The sequence below is a fragment of the Cherax quadricarinatus genome, chromosome 16, assembly GCF_038502225.1.
Source record: "Cherax quadricarinatus isolate ZL_2023a chromosome 16, ASM3850222v1, whole genome shotgun sequence".
In the NCBI taxonomy this organism is placed as follows: domain Eukaryota; kingdom Metazoa; phylum Arthropoda; class Malacostraca; order Decapoda; family Parastacidae; genus Cherax; species Cherax quadricarinatus.
In genome coordinates this window covers 8,663,870-8,689,885 of record NC_091307.1, presented here as the reverse complement: position 1 = coordinate 8,689,885, position 26,016 = coordinate 8,663,870, and the positions used below count along the sequence as shown (strand labels likewise).

The following is a 26,016-nucleotide window of genomic DNA, read 5'->3' as shown; positions in this document are numbered from 1 at the left end:
ATATATATATATATATATATATATATATATATATATATAAATGATGATGAAAGTATTTTCTTTTTGGGGATTTTCTTTCTTTTTTGGGTCACCCTGCCTCAGTGGGAGACGACCGACTTGTTGAAAAAAAAAAAAAAAAAATAATAACAACACAATAATAATCACTCTGAGGTGTATAAATGTTGTATAAAACTTTAATATAGGCATTTTGCTTAATCCAACTATGATATTTTTTTCAAAATTATATAATAAACATGCTATGTAACATATAAACATGATAAATATACCCACAGTAGAAAAAATTAACATAAATATGAGATGTTTTTCTAGTTGGCTTGCAGGAGTGAACTAAAACCATACGTGTTCGGCTGGTTTGTTTACAAAACTCACGTTTGTTCTCTCTCATGTACTCCTCCTCTCTTTCTATCTTGCATATTTGTTTAATCTTGTTTACTCACTTCTCACCCTACATTAAGACTACAAAAAGGTAAGTAATGAATGTACTGTACATGCATTTTTCGCTATAGGGCACTTTAAATGCCTAGTATATAATGTGTGGGTGGGGTGGCCAGATGCGGTTATGATACCTACAACACTATTTGATACTTACCTACCCTACTATTCACCTAGCACCCTATATTAAGATCATTAAGACTACAAATATTTTAAGGTTGAATATTTTAAATATTTTGAATATTTTTAAATATTTTAAATATTTTAAGGCCGACTTGTTGAAGAAAAAAAAAAAGTAATGAGTGTACACTATATGCATTTTATCGCTCTAGGACTCTTTAAATGTCTACGTATATTGTGTGTGGGTTGGGTGGGGTGCCCTGGCTGGCTACCATACCTTCCACACCAAACTTCTTACAATAAACACTACTCACTTCTCACCCTACATTAAGACTACAAATATTTTGAGGTAAGTAATGAGTGTACTGTGTGTGTATTTTACTTTTTATGTTTTTTTAAAGCCTTGTGCTATTGCTAACTTAACATATGTTAGTGTAAACTTATTATCCAACATTTATAAATGGAAACAAATGGCGTTCTGCTTTCCGGCAGTAGCCTGGAACCTAACCTGCCGTATAAGTGGGGCCTTACTGTATAAACAAATACAGTTACGTAGATTATCATACATAGCATCATGTGTGTAAAGAACCTAGGAGTGACTGATTTTCATTGTTAGTGACTTACTTCCATTGTATTATACCATAACACATTGTGTACAAGTTGTTTCCAAGTTGATACAGTAGAATAAATAAAAAGCAACACTCCCATTCTCATGTAACACCATCTTAAGAAGAAATGACACTCTGGGTGAAGGCATACAAAAGGAATAATTTTCTAGTTCTTTTTTTTTAACGTCTGCCGTCTCCCACTGAGGCAGGGTGACCCAAAAAGAAAGAAAATCCCCAAAAAGAAAATACTTTCATCATTCAACGCTTTCACCTCACTCACACAATCACTGTTCTTAAAGAGGTGCCCAGAATACAACAGTTTAGAAGTATATACGTATAAAAATACACAATATATCCCTCCAAACTGCCAATACCCCAAACCCCTCCTTTAGAGTGCAGGCATTGTACTTCCCATATCCAGGACTCAAGTCCGGTTATATAAAATAACTGGTTTCCCTGAATCCCTTCACTAAATATTACCCTGCTCACACTCCAACACCTCGTCAGGTCCCAAATACCATTTGTCTTCATTCATTCCTATCTAACACGCTCACGCACGCTTGCTGGAAGTCCAAACCACTCGCCCACAACACCTCCTTTACCCACTCCCTCCAACCTTTTCGAGGACGACTCCTACCCCAACTTCCTTCCCCAACACATTTATATGCTCTCCATGTCATTCTACTTTGATCCATTCTCTCTAAATGACCAAACCCTCTTCAGCCCTCTGACTAATACTTTAATTAACTCCACACCTTCTCCTAATTTCCACACTCCAAATTTTCTAAATAATATTTACACCACACATTGCCCTTAGCCCTTTGAGGGTTGACAGGCCCTCTCCGAGACTCGTTCTCAGGGTCGGCCAAATTTTAACCCCTTCAGGGTCCAAGGCCCAAATCTGAAGTGGTGCCCCAGTGTCCAAGAATTTTCAAAAAAATAATTTGTTATTTTTTCTTATGAAATGGTAGAGAATCTTTTTGTGAAGGTAATAAAACAAAAAGTACGAAATTTGATGGAAAATTGATGAAATTATGCTCTCGCGAATTTTGATGTGTCAGCGATATTTACGAATCGGCAATTTTGCCGAATTTGACTCCCATTTTAGGCCAATTACATTATTCCAGTCAACCAAATTCTTAGCTATTTCACTAGTATTACTTCTATTCTATTGATTGAGCACAAGAAATCGCCAAGTCAACTGTTTCAACTACAAATTAAAGTGATCGGAAATTGTTAATTTGGCCAATTTAACACAAAGTTCAAAATATTCCAATTTCAAAATAGGGTCCAGAATAAACAATGTAGGTATTCCTGGAACTAAACTAACATTTCCTCTGTTCATTAGTTACGTTTGGAGGCTTTACAAATAAATTCCATTTTGATTTTTTATTCACATAATGAATTTTTATTCACACCAAAAAATAGAAGATTTACTGTTATGCAGTACTGTAATAATTGTATAAATATCATCCCCATATTTGTGAATGCATATTAGACCCACCAGCTGACGTGTATTAGACGTGGGAGGTAGTTTGTTTACTCTTGAATATCGGCAAAAATTCAACATTTCTGCTACTTTGAGCTCAGTTTCAAGCCATTTCCAGTGCGAAAACCAATCAAAATCATCTCTATTTCTGTAATATGTCTTCCATTCTATCAAATGAGACCAAGAAATCACAAATAGAACTATAAAAAACATACGAAAAAACACTGCAAAGTCGCTGTTTTAATCGAAAAATCATGATTTCATTTTTTTTCTCTCATTATACACAGCGTGCTGCAGGATCTGTTTTATGTGGTGCACACATACCACATAGATGTATTCTCTCATATCTAGGCCCAAATGTACCACTCACAGTTTATCAGAGTGAGCTGAGCTCATGACGTAGATCTACGGTTTGGACCCTGAACGTAAAGCCGTAGATCTACGGGACGGACCCTCAAAGGGTTAAAAAAAAAAAAATAATTTTTTCTTATGAAAAGATAGAGAATCTTTTCCCCATCATAATGACACCAAAAATATGAAATTTGATGGAAAACTTACGGAATTATGCTCTCGCGAAGTTAGTGGTCTTGGCGATGTTTACGGATCGGCGATTTTGCCCACTTTGAGCCCAATTTTCAGCCAGTTCCACTGTACTAGTCGACAAAAAACATGAATATTTCGCTAGAACTCCATATTTTCTATTGAATGAGTGCAAGAAACCACCCATTTACCAATTTCAACTATCCAGTTCAGTGGTCAGAATTAAGCAATTTTGCCAATTTCACACAAATTTCAAAAGATGCCAATTTCCGAATAGGGTCCAGAACAAACAAGAAATACATTCCTGGCACTAAAATGACATTTCCTCTGTTCATTAGTCACGTCTTAAGGCCCCTCTTACATTATTTTGCTTTCCACTTTGAATTTTTATTCTCACAAAAAATAGAAGATTTACTGTTATGCAGACTACAGCATTAGTGTAAAAAATGGTATGAATCATATTGGCGCACTTGCAAAAGAATATTAGACTCAACAGTTGACGTGAATTGGACACTTGGCATTATTTGTTTACTTTTGAATTTTGGTAAAAATCAAACATTTCTGCTACTTTGAGCTCAATTTCAAGGTACTTTTCATTGTAAAACCAGTCAAAATCATCTCAGTTTCTATGATATGCCTTTCATTCTATAAAATGAGATCAAGAAAACTAGAATACAACAATACCATACGAAAATACAGTGCAAAGTCGCTGTTTTATTCCAAAAAAACGGTCAAAGTTTTTTTTTTTTCATTATGCACTGTGTGCTGCAGGATTTTTTTTATACCGTGCACACTGACCACATAGACCCATTCTTTCATACGGAGGCCTACCAGCTTTCTCCCACTAGATTTGAGGGCGCTAGAATTTAGGCGTACTAGTACGTCAAAAACCCTGGGTCGTAAGCCGTACTAGTACGTCCGAAACCCTCAAAGGGTTAGACAGGACATCTCCACTGCCTCCAACCGCCTCCTCGCTGCAGCATTTACAACCCAAGCTTCACACCCATATAAGAGTGCTGGTACAACTATACTTTCATACATTCCCTTCTTTGCCTCCATAGATAACATTTTTTGCCTCCACATATATCTCAATGCACCACTCACCTTTTTTTCCTTCATCAATTCTATGATTAACCTCATCCTTCATAAATCCATCCGCTGACACGTCAACTCCCAAATATCTGAAAACATTTTCTTCCATACTCCTCATCCCCAATTTGATATCCAATTTTTCTTTATCTAAATCATTTGATATTCGCATCACCTTACTCTTTTCTATGTTCACTTTCAACTTTCTACCTTAACACAAACTCCCAAATTCGTCCACTAACCTTTGCAATTTTTCTTTAGAATCTCCCATAAGCACAGTATCATCAGCAAAAAGTAACTCTGTCACTTCTCCTTTTGTATTTAATTCCCCATAATTTAATCCCACCCCTCTCCCGAACACCATAATATTTACTTCTTTTACAACCCCATTTATAAATATATTAAATAACCATGATGACATTACACATCCCTGTCTAAGACCTACTTTTACCGGGAAATGCTCTCCCTCTCTTCTACACACCCTAACCTGAGCCTCACTATCCTCATAAAAACTCTTTACAGCATTTAGTACCATTCGTACACAGCATTTAGTAACTTACCACCTATTCCATATACTTGAAACATCTTCCACATTGCTCCCCTATCCACTCTATCATCTTCCTTTTCTAAATCCATAAATGCAATAAAAACTTCCCTATCTTTATCTAAATACTGCTCAAATATATGCTTCTATGTAAACACTTGATCTACACACCCCCTACCCACTCTAAAACCTCCATGCTCATCCGCAGTTCTACATTCTGTCTTACCTCTAATTCTTTCAATAATAACCCTACCATACACTTTTCCTGGTATACTCAGTAAACTTATTCCTCTATAATTTTTACAATCTCTTTTGTCCTCCTTCCCTTCATATAAAGGGATTATACATGCTCTCTGCCAATCCCTAGGTACCTTCCCCTCTTTCATACATTTATTAAACAAAAATACCAACCACTCCAACACTATATCCCCCCTGCTTTTAACATTTCTGTCATGATCCCGTCAGTTCCAGCTGCTTTACCCCCTTTCAATTTACGTAATGCCTCACGCACCTCCCCCACACTCACATCCTGCTCTTCTTCACTCCTAAAAGATGGTATACCTCCCTGGCCAGTGCATGAAATTACCGCCTCCCTTTCTTTGTCGACATTTAAAAGTTCATAAAAATATTCTCCCCGTGTACCCAAAACCTCCATCTCCCCATCTACTAACTCCCCTACTCTGTTTTTAACTGACAAATCCATTTGTCCTCCAGGCTTTCTTAACTTTTTTAACTCACTCCAATTTTTTTTCTTATTTTCATTAAAATTTCTTGACAGTGCCTCTCCCACTCTATCATCTGCTCTCCTTTTGCACTCTCTCACCACTCTCTTCACCTTTCCTTTACTCTCCATATACTCGGCTCTTCTTATAACACTTCTGCTTTGTAAATACCTCTCATAAGCTACCTTTTTTTCTTTTATCACACCCTTTACTACATCATTCCACCAATCACTTCTCTTCCCTCCTGCACCCACCCTCCTATAACCACAAACTTCTGCCCCACATTCTAATACTGCATTTTTAAAACTATTCCAACCCTCTTCAACACCCCCCCCCCCACTACTCATACCTGAACCAGCCCACCTTTCTGCCAATAATTGCTTATATTCCACCCGAACTTCCTCCTCCCTTAGTTTATACACTTTCACCTCCCTCTTGTTGTTGCCATTTTTATCTTATCCCACCTACCTCTTACTCTAACTGTAGCTACAACTAGATAATGATCCGATATATCAATTGCCCCTCTATAAACGTGTACATCCTGGAGCCCACCCATTAACCTTTCATTCACCGATACATAATCTAACAAACTACTTTCATTATGTGCTACATCATACCTTGTATATTTATTTATCCTCTTTTTCATAAAATATGTATTACTTATTACCAAACCTCTTTCTACACATAGTTCAATTAAAGGCTCCTCATTTTCATTTACCCCTGGCACCCCAAATTTACCTACTACTCCCTCCACAACACTGTTACCCACTTCAGCATTAAAATCCCCAACTACAAGTACTTTCACACTTGGTTCAAAACTCCCCACACATTCACTCAACATTTCCCAAAATCTCTCTCTCTCCTCTATACTTCTCTCTTCCCAAAGGTGCATATACTCTTACTATAACCCACTTCTCACATCCAACCTTTATTTTACTCCACATAATCCTTGAATTTATACATTTGTAGTCCCTCTTTTCCTGCCATAGCTTATCCTAAAACATTATTGCCACTCCTTCTTTAGCTCTAACTCTCTTAGAAACCCCTGACCTAATCCCATTTATTCCTCTCCACTGAAACTCACCCACCCCGTTCAGCTTTGTTTCACTTAAAGCCAGGATATCCAGCTTCTTCTCATTCATAACATCCACAATCATCTCTTTCTTATCATTCGCACAACATCCATGCACATCCAGACTTCCCACTTTGACAATTTTCTTCTTATTCTTTTTAGTAATTATTACAGGAAAAGGGGTTACTAGCCCATTGTTCCCAACATTTTAGTTGACTTTTACAACACGCATGGCTTACGGAAGGATGATTCTTATTCCACTTCCCCATGGATATACAGTGGAACCTCAAAAATCGAACGTATTTCGAATGTTTCGAAAATAGGACCATTTTTTCGGACAAACTGTGTCCCTATTATTGAACGCGCCCCTATTTTTGGACCACCAGGTACGGGACCTGTCTGCTGCCCACTCTGTCCGCGTCCCCGCACAGGCGCCGTGAGCAGTCTAGCTTTGTTTATGCTTGAGTGAACACTAACCTGCACTCTCATTCACGCATTTTACAATTATTTCGTTGTGTTTAGTGCTTGTGGGGCTGTGAAATAAGCTGCCACGGGCCCAAAGAAACTTGCTAGTGGTACCCCTGTGGTAAAGAAAGTAAGAAACACCATAGATGTGAAGAAGGATATAATACAGAAGTATGAGAGTGGTGCAAGTCTTGTTGAGCTTGCCAGGATGTATGGGGAAAACAAGTCGACCATCGGTTCTATCCTGTCAAAGAAAGAACAAATCAAGGAAGCTGATGTTGCGAAAGGTGTTACTACAGGGAGTGGATGAGGTGCCTTCTTCAAAGATTAAGGAGATTTGTGCCAAGTGGAATGATGTCCAAATGTTTGTGCAGAAGTACCACCCTGAGCAAGCTGAAACAAGCCATCTTTGCAACAAGTTCAATGACAGAACCATGTCCCATTTTAGGGAAATGTTAAAGAGGCGCCAGAAATAGAGGACTGTGGACAGTTATTTTGTGAGACGGGGTCCAGCGACTCTCAAGCTGGTCCTGGCATTAAAAGACAGAGAAGGGAAGTAACCCCAGAGAGGGCTTTACCTGAAGTCCTCATGGAGGGGGATTCTCCTTCCAAACACTATCCCCAACTCCCTCTCTCCTCATCCTTATCTTCCAGATGCCATCCCCAATCTTCAATAAAGGTAAGTAAAAATGTTATTTTATATGTATTACTATACATAATTAAAAACTATAGTATTTGTTTTATGTAAAACTGTAATTAATCTCTATAAAATGTATTTTTTTGTGTGAATATTTTTGGGTTTCTGGAACGGATTAATTGTATTTCCATTATTTCTTATGGGAAATATTGCTTCGAATTTCAGACTTTTCGAATTTATAACTAGGTCCTGGAATGGATTAAGTTCGATTTTTGAGGTTCCACTGTAAAAGGAAAAGTAATTAGAACAAGAACTAAGATAAAATCAAAGAAAACTCAGATGAGTGTGTATAAACAAACATGAAGTGTGACCTAAGTGTAAGTAGAAGTAGCAAGACATACCTGTAATCTTGCATATTTATGACACAGACAAAAAACACCAGCAATCCTACCATCATGTAAAACAATTACAGGCTTTCGTTTTACACTCACTTGGCAGAATGGTAGTACCTCCCTGGGTGGTTGCTGTCTACCAACCTACTACTACTTTACAGTTACCCCCAGTAATTCTATAGTGCACACATTTTCTCTGATGTTGGGCATGAGAAAACGTAATTCTTGTCATCACTCCTACAAGTCGCCTGGATACCACATCTCATATTTATGTTAATTTATTCTACTGTGGGGTGTATTTATCATGTTTATATGTTACGTAGCGTGTTTACTATAATTTTGAAAAAATATCATAGGTGGATTAATGAAAATGTGCATATTAACGTAATATATGACATTTAATGTGCCTCATTGATTAATTATCATTATTAATATGGTATCTCGAGACATAAGACACTCTTACTGATTTTAATGTGTACCTGTATGCCAGCACAGTGTGTAAGTTTACTTAGGTACAGGTACATAAGTATAATTATGAGAGTACGTATATGAACCAGAGACCCTCCTCAATCAATACTAAAGTATAGTAACTGGAAGCCAGGCTGTGTTGCAAACAAGTCGGAAGCAAACAGAAAAGTATGCCTACAGGCAACAGAACAAAAGCTTAAGAGCACTGCAGTATACATACTGGCCCATGATCAATGATCTGACCCATTAGAATGCTCACCCATCCACAACTACTGCTAAGTACTTCTCCAGGTTTTTCATATCCAAATTAATCTAATTTTATCAAATTCATGAGGGACAAATAAATTAATATAACATTCACAGAGGTTGCAAGGTTATGTTTTGCTCATAAATTATCTTCCTTAAGGGTCTGTCAAGTTTAAGAAGAAATGTATTCTTAAGTTCAACATTCTTGCTGAGAGTATTGAAACTGGGAACATAGTTGTTTATAACCAATTCCTTTACCTTTTCTGCTGTATGTTGTTGCACCTCATCTATACTTTAGCATCATTAAACTAGTGCATTATTATCATCCTAATGCACAGAGTATGCTAACAAGGTTGATGTTTATAGTAACATATTTTCCCAATGTAACACTTCTCACAATTGGTGCAAAGGGTCTCATAAAAGGCAGCAGCCATCTGGGTATCTTCCAAAAACTTTCATTATTATAAATGCAGTAGGGCCCCACTTATACGGCGGGTTAGGTTCCAGGCTGTCGCCGGAAAGCAGACATCGCTGGAAGGCAGAACTCCATATTTTTTCCATTTATAAATGCCAGACAACAAGTTTACACTAAATTATATTAAGTTAGTAATAGAAGCAGGCATTAAAAACACACAAAGTAAAATACAGTCACAGTAAATTCATTACTTATCTTAAAGTATTTGTAATCTTAATGTAGGGAGAGAGGTGAGTAGTACTTATTTGTAGGAAGTCAGGTGCAGGTAGCCCAGGTGTAGGTAGCCCTGGCTCCCCGTCTCATACTTAATATACGATATTTAAAACATCCCAGAGAGGTAAAATGCACATACAGTACACTCATTATTTACCTTAAAATATGTGTAGTCTTAATATAGGAAGAGAGGTGAGTAGTATTTATTTGCATAAAGTCAGTGAAGGTAGCCGGTAGGTGTAGCCTGGGCTACACCTTCCGGCTACCTACACTGTGGCCCAGAGCCATATTAACATCGACATGCCTTGTTCACTGAATTTAATCATTTCTAAAAACTACCTTTAGATGCCATCATAAACGAAGGTAGAAGTAATGAATAATTCATGCCGAAAATTGTAAACAAAAGCAGAGTTGGGGAGTGGCTGGGCCAAACGTAGATTCATACACGTTTTCTCTGATGGCTGAAGAGAGAAAACGTAATGTTGTCCCTCCACCCGGCTCCACAAGTATTATCATCAGAGCATATAAAATATGCAATAAATGCCAGACAACAAGTTTACACTAACTTATATTAAGTTAGCAATAGAAATAGGCATTAAAAACACAATAAAAGGTAATGTGCACACAGAGTACATTTATTACTTACCTTAACCCTTTCAGGGTCCGTCCCATAGATCTACGGCTTCATGTTGAGTGTCCAAACCGTAGATCTACGCCAAAATTCTAGCGCCGTCAAATTTAGAGCGAAAACGCTCATAGGCCTACATGTGAGAGAACGGGTCTGCATGGTGGGTGTGCGCCATAAACAAAAAATCTAGGCGCCCGCATAGCATTGTGGGAAAGCCAGCTCAGTTACCCTTGTTCACCATGCCTCGTCGCAAGTCAGCTCTCACTCCCCGGAAAATTGGGACTCTCCTCTTCCTATCTGATAGTTCTGACACTGATGGAAGTGGAAATGAAGACGAATTCTACGGCTTTGATCAGTTAGTGACCGAAAAGAATGACCAGGATATCGATAATAGTGCAGAAAACCCTGACGATCCTCAACCTTCTACCTCTGGTGTGGGCACTCGTGACTCACGGTCGGTTGTTCCTCAACGCAAGAGAAAACTAATATTTTCGCGTGGCCAGGCCTCTGACTTCAGTAATGATGATGATAGTGACGTGGATTGTGATTTTATTGCGCTCGACGATCATTCGAGTAGTGATAGTGAGGAATCATATTCACCAGTGAAGCGTCGGTATGTTCGCCGCCGCATGCGCTCGGGTAGTGTACCCTATGCTGTGCCCAGGGGACGGAGTACATCCCGGAGTACATCCCATGGCCCTACACCAGTTTTAGGTAGTGATAGTGAGGATGATGTGGCTACACTTGGCATAGATAGACCACAGGCATCAGTGGATGGTGTTAGTGGTGATGGTAGTGGCACCACCATGCGTGACTCACCAGGCCACGCTGGGACCCACGCTGCTGACTCGTCAGTTCAAGGACAAAGCGGAGCGTCAGCCACCAGACCACCACAACCACAACCACCCGCACAACCAGCCTATGATGTCCAGTATCCACCAGCAAACCGAATGTGGGATTTGCAGCAAAATCCCAATTTTGTTCCCAAACCTCACCACTATGATGACTCTCAAAGTGGAATTCTACCTACTTGTCCCCTTGGAACCACGACCAATGAACTGGAATTCTTTGAATTATTCTTTGACCAGCCATTGATGGAAATTATTGTCAGGGAAAGTAATAAGTATTTTGAGTACACCATGGCAAATACGATCTAATCACCACAGTCAAGACTACACAGGTGGAAAGAGACGACTGTTGCAGAAATGTATTTGCTTTTTGCAACAATAATGCTTATGCCTCACGTCTATAAGCATAATATAAAAGCATACTGGTCCACAGATCGGCTAATTTCTACCCCGGTCTTCAGTGAAATCATACCAGTGAACAGCTTTATCTTACTCTTACGTATGTTGCACTTCTCTGACAAAACCAGGCCTGACAGAAATGACAGGTTATACAAGATTAGAAATGTTTTCATGTATCTCAAACAAAAGTTCAGCATATACTTTTATCCATTCAAGAATCTTGTAATTGACAAGTCTTTGATTTTGTTCAAAGGTAGACTGTCATTCAAGCAGTATATACCAAGCAAGAGGAAACGCTTTGGTATAAAACTGTTTGTACTCTGTGATTGTGACAGTGGCCTGGTGTTGGATATTGTTGTATACACGGGTAGTAAAACATTGAAAGATACCAAGATGTTATTGGGTATCTCAGGTGACGTAGTGAGAAACATGATGGCACCTTATCTTGGTAAGGGGCATACATTATATACCGATAACTGGTACACAAGCCCATTACTCTGATTTCATGCGAGTGAACAAGACAGATGTGTGTGGCACAGTGCGTTCTAATCGTAAACATATGCCCAGGCTCAACGCAGGTGCTCGTGGTGATGACGTGCAGGTGTTTACTGCCAATGACATCATGGCATTACGGTGGCATGACAAACGAGATGTCACATTATTGACAACCATTCACCGTAATGAAATGCAAGACAGTGGCAAAGTTGATCGAGTGACTAATGAACGTATTCAAAAACCAGTGACAGTGATTAATTATACACAAAACATGCGCTTGGTTGACAAATGTGACATGCAGATTGGTTTTCTTGACTGTGTTCGTAAGAGTTACAAGTGGTACATGAAACTTTTCTTCCATCTCATGGACATTTCAATGCTCAATGCATATAATATGTACCAAATAAAGACTGGCAACAGACCACTGTACGGTGAATTTTGTTTGTCTGTTGTCAGACAACTCATAATGAAGTACCAAGTAAGAACACCTGCTATACAACACGGTCCTCGAATTACTCAGGATATACCCAAGCGTTTGAGGAGGGAAGGTGATCATTTCATAATACAACTTCCTTCAACTCAGAAGAAATTTGCTCAGAAGAGATGCATCGTCTGTGCACAAACAAAACGACGGCAACAAAGACGCAAAGACACTCGGTTTATGTGTGAGGAATGTAAGGTGCCTCTGTGCATGGTGCCTTGTTTCAAGGAGTTCCACAAGCTCCAGCAGTTCTAAAACCATGTCCAGTGATTGTAAATATGTAAATATATGATAGAACATTAGTATTATACAAGATTTGTGCATGTTTATTGTAATAAACAACAGTGGTAAACAATAATATAATACAGTGGACCCCCGCATACCGACTTTAATCCGTGCAAGAGGGCTCATTGTTATGCGAAATGATCGGTATGCGAATGAATTTTCCCCATAAGAAATAATGGAAATCAAATTAATCCGTGGAAGACACCCAAAAGTATGAAAAAAAAAAATTTTACCACATGAAATATACATTTTCCTAAACACAAAGAGAAGGATACTTGCACAATAGTAGAGTAGTACATGCACAATATATATTGTGCATGTACTACTCTACTAAATGAAGAATAAATGACACTTACCTTTATTGAAGATGCAGCAATGACTGATGAGACACTGTGTCCTGGGAGTGCCTTTTCCTCCTGAGTACTGTAGGTCCTGTTTGGCATTTTCTTCCAGAACAGGCCTTATCACACTGTGTATGCCACTACGATTCTTAAATCTCTCAAACCAACCTTTGCTGGCTTTAAATTTACCAATATGAGCAATAGTTCCAGGCATTTTTCCCTGTTCACCTGGGTGTTAGTCGACTGGTGTGAGTTGCATCCTGGGAGACAAGATTAAGGACCCCAATGGAAATAAATTAGACAGTCTTCGATGACACTGACTTTTTTGGGTTATCCTGGGTGGCAAATCCTCTGGGGTTAATTGTTTCTTGGTATTCTCAATAAGCCACACCAACAACGGTGCTACAGCAGCAGCAGCAGCTGACAGTGCTACAGCAGCAGCAGACGATGCTACAGCAGCAGCAGACGGTACTACAGCAGCAGCTGACGGTGGTACAGCAGCAGCAGCTGATGGTGGTACAGCAGCAGCAGCAGCTGACAGTGCAGCAGCAGCAGCTGTACCACCAATAGTAACGATGGTTGATTGGGGTTTATTATACAACCTGGCCAGCTCGGAGACACTTTCATACTTATCAATGATCTTTTTCTTCATTTTTTTTTTTTTTTCAACAAGTCGGTCGTCTCCCACCGAGGCAGGGTGACCCAAAAAAAAAGAAGGAAAATCCCCAAAAAGAAAATACTTTCATCATCATTCAACACTTTCACCAGCTCCTGCACCCAACATCTTGCTCCTGGGGGACTTCAACTTAAGGCACCTAAAATGGAGGAATATAGCAAATAATATTGTTGCAGTAATAACACCAGGAGGCAGCTCTGATGAAAACTCACACTCACACGAGCTTTTAAATCTCTGCACAAAATTCAATTTAAACCAGCAAATAATAGAGCCTACTAGACTGGAGAATACACTAGACCTCATCTTCACTAACAATGATGATCTGATAAGAAATGTCACCATATCAAAAACAAAATACTCAGATCACAACATAATTGAGGTTCAGACATGTATGCGTGGAGCCCCAGACCGACAAAATGAGACTAGTCACGAGGGAGCATTCACCAAATTCAACTTCAATAACAAAAACATAAAGTGGGACCAAGTAAACCAAGTCCTAACCGATATAAGCTGGGAAGATATACTAAGCAACACAGACCCAAACTTATGCCTAGAACAGATTAACTCGGTGGCACTCGATGTATGCACAAGGCTTATTCCTCTAAGAAAAAGGAGGAGTAGATGTAAAATAGAAAGAGACAGGCGACGGAAAAGAATAACAGAGCGGCTAAAAGAGGTCAATATATCTGAAATGCGTAGGGAGACACTGGTCAGAGAAATAGCAAGCATCGAACTTAAGCTAAAAGAATCCTTTAGGAGTCAGGAATCGCGGGAAGAACTAAAAGCCATAAATGAAATCGAAAGAAACCCAAAGTATTTCTTCTCCTATGCCAAATCAAAATCGAGAACAACGTCCAGTATTGGGCCCCTACTTAAACAAGATGGGTCCTACACAGATGACAGCAAGGAAATGAGTGAGCTACTCAAGTCCCAATATGACTCAGTTTTTAGCAAGCCGCTAACCAGACTGAGAGTCGAAGATCAAAATGAATTTTTTATGAGAGAGCCACAAAATTTGATTAACACAAGCCTATCCGATGTTATCCTGACGCCAAATGACTTCGAACAGGCGATAAATGACATGCCCATGCACTCTGCCCCAGGGCCAGACTCATGGAACTCTGTGTTCATCAAGAACTGCAAGAAGCCCCTATCACGAGCCTTTTCCATCCTATGGAGAGGGAGCATGGACACGGGGGTCGTCCCTCAGTTACTAAAAACAACAGACATAGCCCCACTCCACAAAGGGGGCAGTAAAGCAACAGCAAAGAACTACAGACCAATAGCACTAACATCCCATATCATAAAAATCTTTGAAAGGGTCCTAAGAAGCAAGATCACCACCCATCTAGAAACCCATCAGTTACACAACCCAGGGCAACATGGGTTTAGAACAGGTCGCTCCTGTCTGTCTCAACTACTGGATCACTATGACAAGGTCCTAAATGCACTAGAAGACAAAAAGAATGCAGATGTAATATATACAGACTTTGCAAAAGCCTTCGACAAGTGTGACCATGGCGTAATAGCGCACAAAATGCGCGCTAAAGGAATAACAGGAAAAGTCGGTCGATGGATCTAAAATTTCCTCACTAACAGAACACAGAGAGTAGTCGTCAACAAAGTAAAGTCCGAGGCAGCTACGGTGAAAAGCTCTGTTCCACAAGGCACAGTACTAGCTCCCATCTTGTTCCTCATCCTCATATCCGACATAGACAAGGATGTCAGCCACAGCACCGTGTCTTCCTTTGCAGATGACACCCGAATCTGCATGACAGTGTCTTCCATTGCAGACACTGCAAGGCTACAGGCGGACATCAACCAAATCTTTCAGTGGGCTGCAGAAAACAATATGAAGTTCAACGATGAGAAATTTCAATTACTCAGATATGGTAAACATGAGGAAATTAAATCTTCATCAGAGTACAAAACAAATTCTGGCCACAAAATAGAGCGAAACACCAACGTCAAAGACCTGGGAGTGATTATGTCGGAGGATCTCACCTTCAAGGACCATAACATTGTATCAATCGCATCTGCTAGAAAAATGACAGCATGGATAATGAGAACCTTCAAAACTAGGGAGGCCAAGCCCATGATGACACTCTTCAGGTCACTTGTTCTATCTAGGCTGGAATATTGCTGCACTCTAACAGCACCTTTCAAGGCAGGTGAAATTGCCGACCTAGAAAATGTACAGAGAACTTTCACGGCGCGCATAACGGAGATAAAACACCTCAATTACTGGGAGCGCTTGAGGTTTCTAAACCTGTAATCCCTGGAACGCAGGAGGGAGAGATACATGATTATATACACCTGGAAAATCCTAGAGGGACTAGTACCGAACTTGCACACGAAAATCACTCACTACGAAAGCAAAAGACTTGGCAGACGATGCACCATCCCCCCAATGAAAAGCAGGGGTGTCACTAGCACGTTAAGAGACCATACAATAAGTGTCAGGGGCCCGAGACTGTTCAACTGCCTCCCAGCACACATAAGGGGGATTACCAACAGACCCCTGGCAGTCTTCAAGCTGGCACTGGACAAGCACCTAAAGTCAGTTCCTGATCAGCCGGGCTGTGGCTCGTACGTTGGTTTGTGTGCAGCCAGCAGCAACAGCCTGGTTGATCAGGTGCTGATCCACCAGGAGGCCTGGTCACAGACCGGGCCGCGGGGGCGTTAACCCCCGAAACTCTCTCCAGGTAAACACACACACATTATCACTGTTTTTGCAGAGGTGCTCAGAATACAACAGTTTAGAAGCATATACGTATAGAGATACACAACATATCCCTCCAAACTGCCAATATCCCAAACCCCTCCTTTAAAGTGCAGGCATTGTACTTCCCATTTCCAGGACTCTAAGTCCGACTATATGAAAATGACCGGTTTCCCTGAATCCCTTCACTAAATATTACCCTGCTCACACTCCAACAGATCGTCAGGTCCCAAGTATCATTCGTCTCCATTCACTCCTATCTAACACGCTCATGCACGCTTGCTGGAAGTCCAAGCCCCTTACCCACAAAACCTCGTTTACCCCCTCTTTCCAACCCTTTCGAGGACGACCCCTACCCCTCTTTCCTTCCCCTATAGATTTATATGCTTTCCATGTCATTCTACTTTGATCCATTCTCTCTAAATGACCAAACCACCTCAACAACCCCTCTTCTGCCCTCTGACTAATGCTTTTATTAACTCCACACCTTCTCCTAATTTCCACACTCCGAATTTTCTGCATAATATTTACACCACACATTGCCCTTAGACAGGACATCTCCACTGCCTCCAACCGTCTCCTCGCTGCTGCATTTACCACCCAAGCTTCACATCCATATAAGAGTGTTGGTACTACTATACTTTCATACATTCCCTTCTTTGCCTCCATAGATAACGTTTTTTGACTCCACATATACCTCAACGCACCACTCACCTTTTTTCCCTCATCAATTCTATGATTAACCTCATCCTTCATAAATCCATCCGCCAACACGTCAACTCCCAACTATCTGAAAACATTCACTTCTTCCATACTCCTCCCCAATTTGATGTCCAATTTTTCTTTATCTAAATCATTTGATACCCTCATCACCTTACTCTTTTCTATGTTCACCTTCAACTTTCTACCTTTACACACATTCTCAAACTCATCCACTAACCTTTGCAATTTTTCTTTAGAATCTCCCATAAGCACAGTATCATCAGCAAAAAGTAACTGTGTCAATTCCCATTTTGAATTTGATTCCCCATAATTTAATCCCACCCCTCTCCCGAACACCCTAGCATTTACTTCTTTTACAACCCCATCTATAAATATATTAAACAACCATGGTGACATTACACATCCCTGTCTAAGACCTACTTTTACCGGGAAGTATTCTCCCTCTCTTCTACACACCCTAACCTGAGCCTCACTATCCTCATAAAAGCTCTTTACAGCATTTAGTAACTTACCACCTATTCCATATACTTGCAACATCTGCCACATTGCTCCTCTATCCACTGTTATCATATGCCTTTTCTAAATCCATAAATGCAATAAAAACTTCCCTACCTTTATCTGAATACTGTTCACATATATGCTTCAATGTAAACACTTGATCTACACATCCCCTACCCACTCTGAAGCCTCCTTGCTCGTCCGCAATTCTACATTCTGTCTTACCTCTAACTCTTTCAATTATAACCCTACCGTATACTTTTCCTGGTATACTCAGTAAACTTATTCCTCTATAATTTTTACAATCTCTTTTGTCCCCTTTCCCTTTATATAAAGGGACTATACATGCTCTCCGCCAATCCCTAGGTACCTTCCCCTCTTTCATACATTTATTAAACAAAAGTACCAACCACTCCAACACTATATCCCCCCCTGCTTTTAACATTTCTGTCATGATCCCATCAATTCCAGCTGCTTTACCCCCTTTCATTCTACGTAATGCCTCACGTACCTCCACCACACTTACATTCTGCTCTTCTTCACTCCTAAAAGATGGTATACCTCCCTGGCCAGTGCATGAAATTACCACCTCCCTTTCTTCCTTAACATTTAAAAGTTCCTCAAAATATTCTCGCCATCTACCTAATACCTCCCTCTCCCCATCTACTAACTCCCCTACTCTGTTTTTAACTGACAAATCCATACTTTCCCTAGGCTTTCTTAACTTGTTTAACTCACTCCAAAATTTTTTCTTATTTTCATTAAAATTTCTTGACAGTGCCTCTCCCACTCTTTCATCTGCTCTCCTTTTGCACTCTCTCACCACTCTCTTCACCTTTCTTTTACTCTCCATATACTCTGCTCTTCTTATAACACTTCTGCTTTGTAAAAACCTCTCATAAGCTACCTTTTTCTCTTTTATCACACCCTTTACTTCATCATTCCACTAATCACTCCTCTTTCCTCCTGCCCCCACCCTCCTATAACCACAAACTTCTGCCCCACATTCTAATACTGCATTTTTAAAACTATTCCAACCCTCTTCAACCCCCCCACTACTCATCTTTGCACTAGCCCACCTTTCTGCCAATAGTCGCTTATATCTCGCCCGAACTTCCTCCTCCCTTAGTTTATACACTTTCACCCCCCTCTTACTTGTTGTTTCCACCTTCCTCTTTTCCCATCTACCTCTTACTCTAACTGTAGCTACAACTAAATAATGATCCGATATATCAGTTGCCCCTCTATAAACATGTACATCCTGGAGCCTACCCATCAACCTTTTATCCACCAATAAATAATCTAACAAACTACTTTCATTACATGCTACATCATACCTTGTATATTTATTTATCCTCTTTTTCATAAAATATGTATTACTTATTACCAAATTTCTTTCTACACATAGCTCAATTAAAGGCTGTTAGCTAAGACACATATGCAACAGTTAGGTATCTTTATTATGAAACGTTTCGCCTACACAGTAGGCTTCTTCAGTCGAGTACAGAAAAGTTGATAGAAGCAGAAGATACTTGAAGACGATGTAATCAGTCCATCACCCTTAAAGTTTTGAGGTGGTCAGTCCCTCAGTCTGGAGAAGAGCATTGTTCCATAGTAAGAAACAATATGGAGATGAAGTGACAGGATGGAGCCTTATATATTGCCAAGAGGTGAGACGTAGGTCACTAGGAGAGGTAAGAACTCAGATGTTGAGAGGTCAGGTCCCTCTCAAATCCAGCCGCTCTCACTAGTGGAAGTTGTCGAAGTTGATTGCAGGTCTGTACCAAGATACCCTTGTGTTGCAGTGTCTGACAGATTGAACATTAAAATGGTATAAAATACCGACAGGTTGTTAGGTAAGACACATATGCAACAGTTAGGTATCTTTATTATGAAACGTTTCGCCTACACAGTAGGCTTCTTCAGTCGAGTACAGAAAAGTTGATAGAAGCAGAAGATACTTTTAATGTTCAATCTGTCAGACACTGCAACACAAGGGTATCTTGGTACAGACCTGCAATCAACTTCGACAACTTCCACTAGTGAAAGCGGCTGGATTTGAGAGGGACCTGACCTCTCAACATCTGAGATCTTACCTCTCCTAGTGACCTACGTCTCACCTCTTGGCAATATATAAGGCTCCATCCTGTCACTTCATCTCCATATTGTTTCTTACTATGGAACAATGCTCTTCTCCAGACTGAGGGACTGACCACCTCAAAACTTTAAGGGTGATGGACTGATTACATCGTCTTCAAGTATCTTCTGCTTCTATCAACTTTTCTGTACTCGACTGAAGAAGCCTACTGTGTAGGCGAAACGTTTCATAATAAAGATACCTAACTGTTGCATATGTGTCTTACCTAACAACCTGTCGGTATTTTATACCATTTTAATGTTCAATCTGTCAGACACTGCAACACAAGGGTATCTTGGTACAGACCTGCAATCAACTTCGACAACTTCCACTAGTGAGAGCGGCTGGATTTGAGAGGGACCTGACCTCTCAACATCTGAGTTCTTACCTCTCCTAGTGACCTACGTCTCACCTCTTGGCAATATATAAGGCTCCATCCTGTCACTTCATCTCCATATTGTTTCTTACTATGGAACAATGCTCTTCTCCAGACTGAGGGACTGACCACCTCAAAACTTTAAGGGTGATGGACTGATTACATCGTCTTCAAGTATCTTCTGCTTCTATCAACTTTTCTGTACTCGACTGAAGAAGCCTACTGTGTAGGCGAAACGTTTCATAATAAAGATACCTAACTGTTGCATATGTGTCTTACCTAACAACCTGTCGGTATTTTATACCATTTTAATGTTCAATTAAAGGTTCCCCATTTACATTTACCCCTGGCACCCCAAATTTACCTACTACTCCCTCCATAACATTTTTACCCACTTTAGCATTGAAATCCCCAACCACCATTACTCTCACACTTGATTCAAAACTCCCCACGCATTCACTCAACATTTCCCAGAATCTCTCTCTCTCCTCTACACTTCTCTCTTCTCCAGGTGCATACACGCTTACTATAACCCACTTTTCACATCCAATCTTTATTTTACTCCACATAATCCTTGAATTTATACATTTGTAGTCCCTCTTTTCCTGCCATAGCTTATCCTTCAACATTATTGCTACTCCTTCTTTAGCTCTAACTCTATTTGAAACCCCTGACCTAATCCCATTTATTCCTCTCCATTGAAACTCTCCCACCCCCTTCAGCTTTGTTTCACTTAAAGCCAGGACATCCAGTTTCTTCTCATTCATAACATCCACAATCATCTCTTTCTTATCATTTGCACAACATCCACGCACATTCAGACTTCCCACTTTGACAATTTTCTTCTTCTTATTCTTTTTAGTAATCTTTACAGGAAAAGGGGTTACTAGCCCATTGTTCCCGGCATTTTAGTTGACTTTTACAACACGCATGGCTTACGGAGGAAAGATTCTTATTCCACTTCCCCATGGATATAAAAGGAAAAGTAATAAGACCAAGAACTATTAAGATAAAATCAAAGAAAACTCAGATGAGTGTGTATAAATAAACGTGTACATGTATGTGTAGTGTGACCTAAGTGTAAGTAGAAGTAGCAAGACGTACCTGTAATCTTGCATATTTATGAGACAGACAAAAGACACCAGCAATCCTACCATCATGTAAAACAATTACAGGCTTTCGTTTTACACTCACTTGGCAGGACGGTAGTACCTCCCTGGGTGGTTGCTGTCTACCAACCTACTACCATCTATCTCTATAGTAATTCTCACCCTTATTGCTGTAGAGTTGGCACTAGAAGCTTTCTTGGGGCCCATGGTCACTTATTTTGCAGATAAAATCACCAAAAACACTGTAATAATACGAAATGTTCCGATTGTATGCTTGGATGTTACCGCGGAGGCTGGCTGGTAAACAATGCCACCGGCGGCACATGTGAGGCTGGCTAAGGGCGCACATTGGACGCGTCTCGGACGAAGAGCGGTGAGCGGGTTTTTGAGCTGTATGCGAGGCAAAATTTTTGCGATAAAAGCGAGCGGTATGCGGACTGAACGTTATGTGATGCGTACGATATGCGGGGGTCCACTGTAACTTTAGTGCGGTTATTGTGTTCAATACAGTGAGTTTATATATATACATTATATACAGTATTGGTCTCTCAGGCCCCAAATGTTAGTAGGAATAGAAAAAAATTGGAAAAGAAAAGAAAAAACAATAAAAACCGCAAAATAATGTAATGCGCATATGTGGAATTCGTCGATGTTGCCGCCATCACATCATTTTTGACAAACTTCTTGGCACTGTATCTCGGTAAGTACTGATCAGAATTTTTTTTTTTTGTCTTATTACCTTCACAAAAATATGCTCTTTAATTTGGTAAGAAAAAAATATTGTTTTTTTTCTTTTTTTTTTTTCCAAAATTTCTTGGACACTGGAGCACCACTTCAGATTTTGGCCTTGGACCCTGAAGGGGTTAAAATATTAATATTAATATTAATGTGTGAGAGGTGAGTGGCAGGGTGTTTATTGAATAAAATCAGAATGGCACACCATCATCCTCTAACTTGGCACTTAAAGCAAGAGGCTTACGACTTCTCTTTTTATCACAGCTAACCTTAGACGCCATCGTTAATGAGAGCCAACTAGTTAACGAAAGAGTAAAAGAGAAAGAGAACGAGATACAGAGTTGAGACAATGTAAGAACACAAACTGAACAGGTAGTGGACGATCACTTGGTCAGGCGAAATAAATGCGTATTAATGTGTGTCTACTTTTAGTTCATTCACGTCCATTTGTAAGAGTTTGTAAAACATTTGCCTCAATATTTTGTTATTTTAATAATAATTACCTCACAATACAAATACTCTTACATTGTGTACAAGTTAGTTCAGAATAAACAAACAGCAACACACCATTTTTAGAGTGAATGAAGATAATAATATTATTATTATTAATATTAATAATAATATTATTATTAATTATAAAAAGCACTAAACCCACAAGGGTCGTGAATTGCTATACACAGAGTAAAGGCATACGAAAAGAATATTTTTCTACAGTTACCCCCCAGTGTTTGACTAGAGAAAACGTAATTCTTCCGACACCACCTACACAGCTGCTTTGTAAACAAATCTCATATTTACATCAATTTTTATTCTGAGTGTATGCATCATTTTTATATGCTATGTAATGGGTTTCATATATAATTTTGAGGAAAATATCATAGATGGATTAATTGTTAATAAATAAATAAATAAATGAAAATGCCTATATTAATGTAAAATAAGACATTTAGTGTGCCCAAGAGTGATTATTATTACGTAGTATTGGCGTCATGAGTAGAGAGAGACTTAGCGATTTTAATGTGTACCTGCACACCAGCACAGTGTGTAAGTATATATTTAAGTACAGGTACACATAAGTATAATTATCAGAGTACATATAAAATATGCAGTAACTTTAAAACACTTAAAATTTTTGAAAGTTTCCTGACATAATAGATGTGGTCACGGAAAATGTAAACAAACCGCGTGGGGAGCGCCGTATTTAAAAGACCGCTTGCCGTATAGCAAATTTTGGTCATAATTTGATATCGCCGTATTAGCAGAACGCCGTAAGGCGAAACGCAGTAAAGCGGGGCCTTACTGTATGTTAATGGTATCTGAAGTGCTGAAGGAACTGTTTACATAATGAGAGAACCTCTGTTGTAGATTCAAGATCATTTAAGTAAGGATTTTTTTTTCTAGTTTTCAAGAGTTTCTTCTCTTTAAACTTGAAAAATAATGGGCAGTATACATTTCTTAGTGTAACTTAACTTAGAAAATGTGTTCTAAATGCAGGTATAATGCATCCTGTTTTAAAAATTACCTACTGCATACTTGGTACACCCTAAGAAATAAGCCCAAATTGACACCTTTTTGCTTTGGGAGAATTAAAAGCAAAAGTGTAGCAAAAAACTATGCATATACGATGGTCTCCTGTATACATACTTGTAGCTTAAAAATGGGTGTATTTCTAAGACTTTTTTTGCAGCACTATATACTGTACTGGAAAACAACACATTCAGATAGTTGTTGTCATGTGTTACCCCACCCCCCGCAAATCCAAAGTTTGGTTACACTAGGAATTTTATAGCCTACATATTTCTTGACCAGAGGTAACTACAAAAAAATCTGGCACTAACTTTAGTGCCATTATGCTTCTGAACTTGAGCACTCAATGTTTGTAAAATTCACTACTCTATGAACGTAAGAACATAGTAATTTTCCCCACACTATCTCAGGTGAAGTTTCCGTAATACTGGCACAGAACCAATGAATATTAATTCTTCGGCGGAAAAAGAAAAATACACAAAATTAAATTTAGTTATCCTATCATCCTAGACTCGAGAAAAATAACAATGGTCACCACACTAATGTATAAATTATACAAGAAAAACTCTGTAAGAGGCATTCCAATTATATTAACACACACATCATGACCAGATATTACACCTTTCATTAATTTAACTTTCCGACTTAAATGGGCTCATTTAATTAAGACACGGATCAAGAAACAGTTTCGAACGACCAACCATAATGACGTCATTTTATCCACGACAAGGATATACAATACTCCACTGCTAATTTGACAATAATACAAGCTTAGTTTTGTGTGCAACACTGCACTATTTTGTGGGATGATCTGGCCTCTTAACTCTCTTGGTTTTCTATTAACTCAAGTCATGACTCATGAAATCGCAATAACTCAATCAATGACATAATTATGCTTTGAAAAGTAAATAGAAAACAAAGAACTGCCAAGAAGACTAAATAGGTGTATTTACCACAAAACCAACTTTCACATTTTAGTGCCATCTTTTTTTTCCAATCTTGTCACCAAAAATTCTTATTAACCATTTGCACACATTTATATTGGTATTAAAATCAACTTTTATCCCCATTCAAGATTAATTACTTTTCACAATGTATAGAGATTTTTATCATAAAGGATACTATAAATCATATATTACTACAAATTCCCCAAAGGCTCAATCTCAATCCTAGGGAAAGAATCATTAAGTTTCCCTCATAAGAATAGCAGTACTCAAATTTTTTAGGCACAGTGGCACCACCACAACTTTCTAATTCAATCCAAAAGTAATCCAAGGAGATAAAAATAATTCTAGTTAGGTCCTTACAAATGCATTACATGGCATTACTGATAGCAGTCTACAAAAACTAAATACTTCAAGCAAAATACTAAACACAGGATGAAAAAGGATCTTTCACACAGAAGCACATACTAATGTACCAATATGAATGTCTCCTCACTAATGCAGTACACTGTACATATAATCCAGGCTCATGGCAGGTGTACTGAAATCACGATAACACAATCAAAGCAAGTTATGAAACGGGAAGAGCTCAAACCAGTGAATTTTGCTAACAGCATCAATCACACATGGCTAATGTGTATCACACATACGGAATTATCAACGGAAATAACAAGTCTCAAGATAGAATACCTGCATAAAGCAAAACTGCATAAAGTGAGGGAAACTTGTACTAGACTAAATATACGAAGGTCAACATGCAAGTGAAGCACAATAAAAAAAAAAATTAAAAGAGACAAAGACAGCAAACACCTAATATATAATGAGGATATAAAAAAAAACAAATACGTGGACCCCCGGTTAACGATATTTTTTCACTCCAGAAGTATGTTCAGGTGCCAGTACTGACCGAATTTGTTCCCATAAGGAATATTGTGAAGTAGATTAGTCCATTTCAGACCCCCGAACATACACGTACAAACGCACTTACATAAATACACTTACATAATTGGTCGCATTCGGAGGTGATCGTTATGCGGGGGTCCACTGAAGTATACTTACTAATGAGAAAACAAATGAAAAAAAAATGTGGAAATTCAGGCAAATCAGTCCAGGAATAATAATTTGAGATTGTGTAATGTTTATTAAAAGCCTCTACTACTAAAACATTATACAAAGTCAAGCTATTACTTACTCTTAATTTATCATCTTCAAAACTCTGTAAAGGAATACTCTGCATTTCAGCGGGGTATGCCGATCGCATGTGTGGAGGATAGAGAGAATTTCGTCTTTGTAGCTCAGATAATCTCTTCCACTGAGCTTCATCCAATGGGTTGCAGCGTCCAATCTATTCATAATAATACAAAATAAGAGTGAATAAATCATGGCCATCATGGCTATGTTGTGAGAGGAGACATACTTAGAAATGACCAGAAGAATCAAGAATCATTCACCATACACCTCAAATTATTTTTAAGAATAAGAATGACATGCTGAAACTTTTATTAAGCATTATTTTCTGATGTAGTTTCAGTGCTGAAACTTAAAATATACAACATTTT

The 26,016-nt window shown here is 39.0% G+C and overlaps 1 protein-coding gene across 1 annotated transcript in view; it reads right to left on the bottom strand.

Annotated features, from left to right (window-relative positions):
• Window positions 1-26,016, bottom strand: part of LOC138852758 (uncharacterized) — a 95,492-nt gene that overhangs the window by 35,047 nt on the left and 34,429 nt on the right. The window contains exon 3 of the mRNA XM_070085381.1: window positions 25,650-25,802. Coding sequence (XP_069941482.1) covers window positions 25,650-25,802 — 153 coding nt within the window. The remainder of the gene's footprint in view (window positions 1-25,649; window positions 25,803-26,016) is intronic.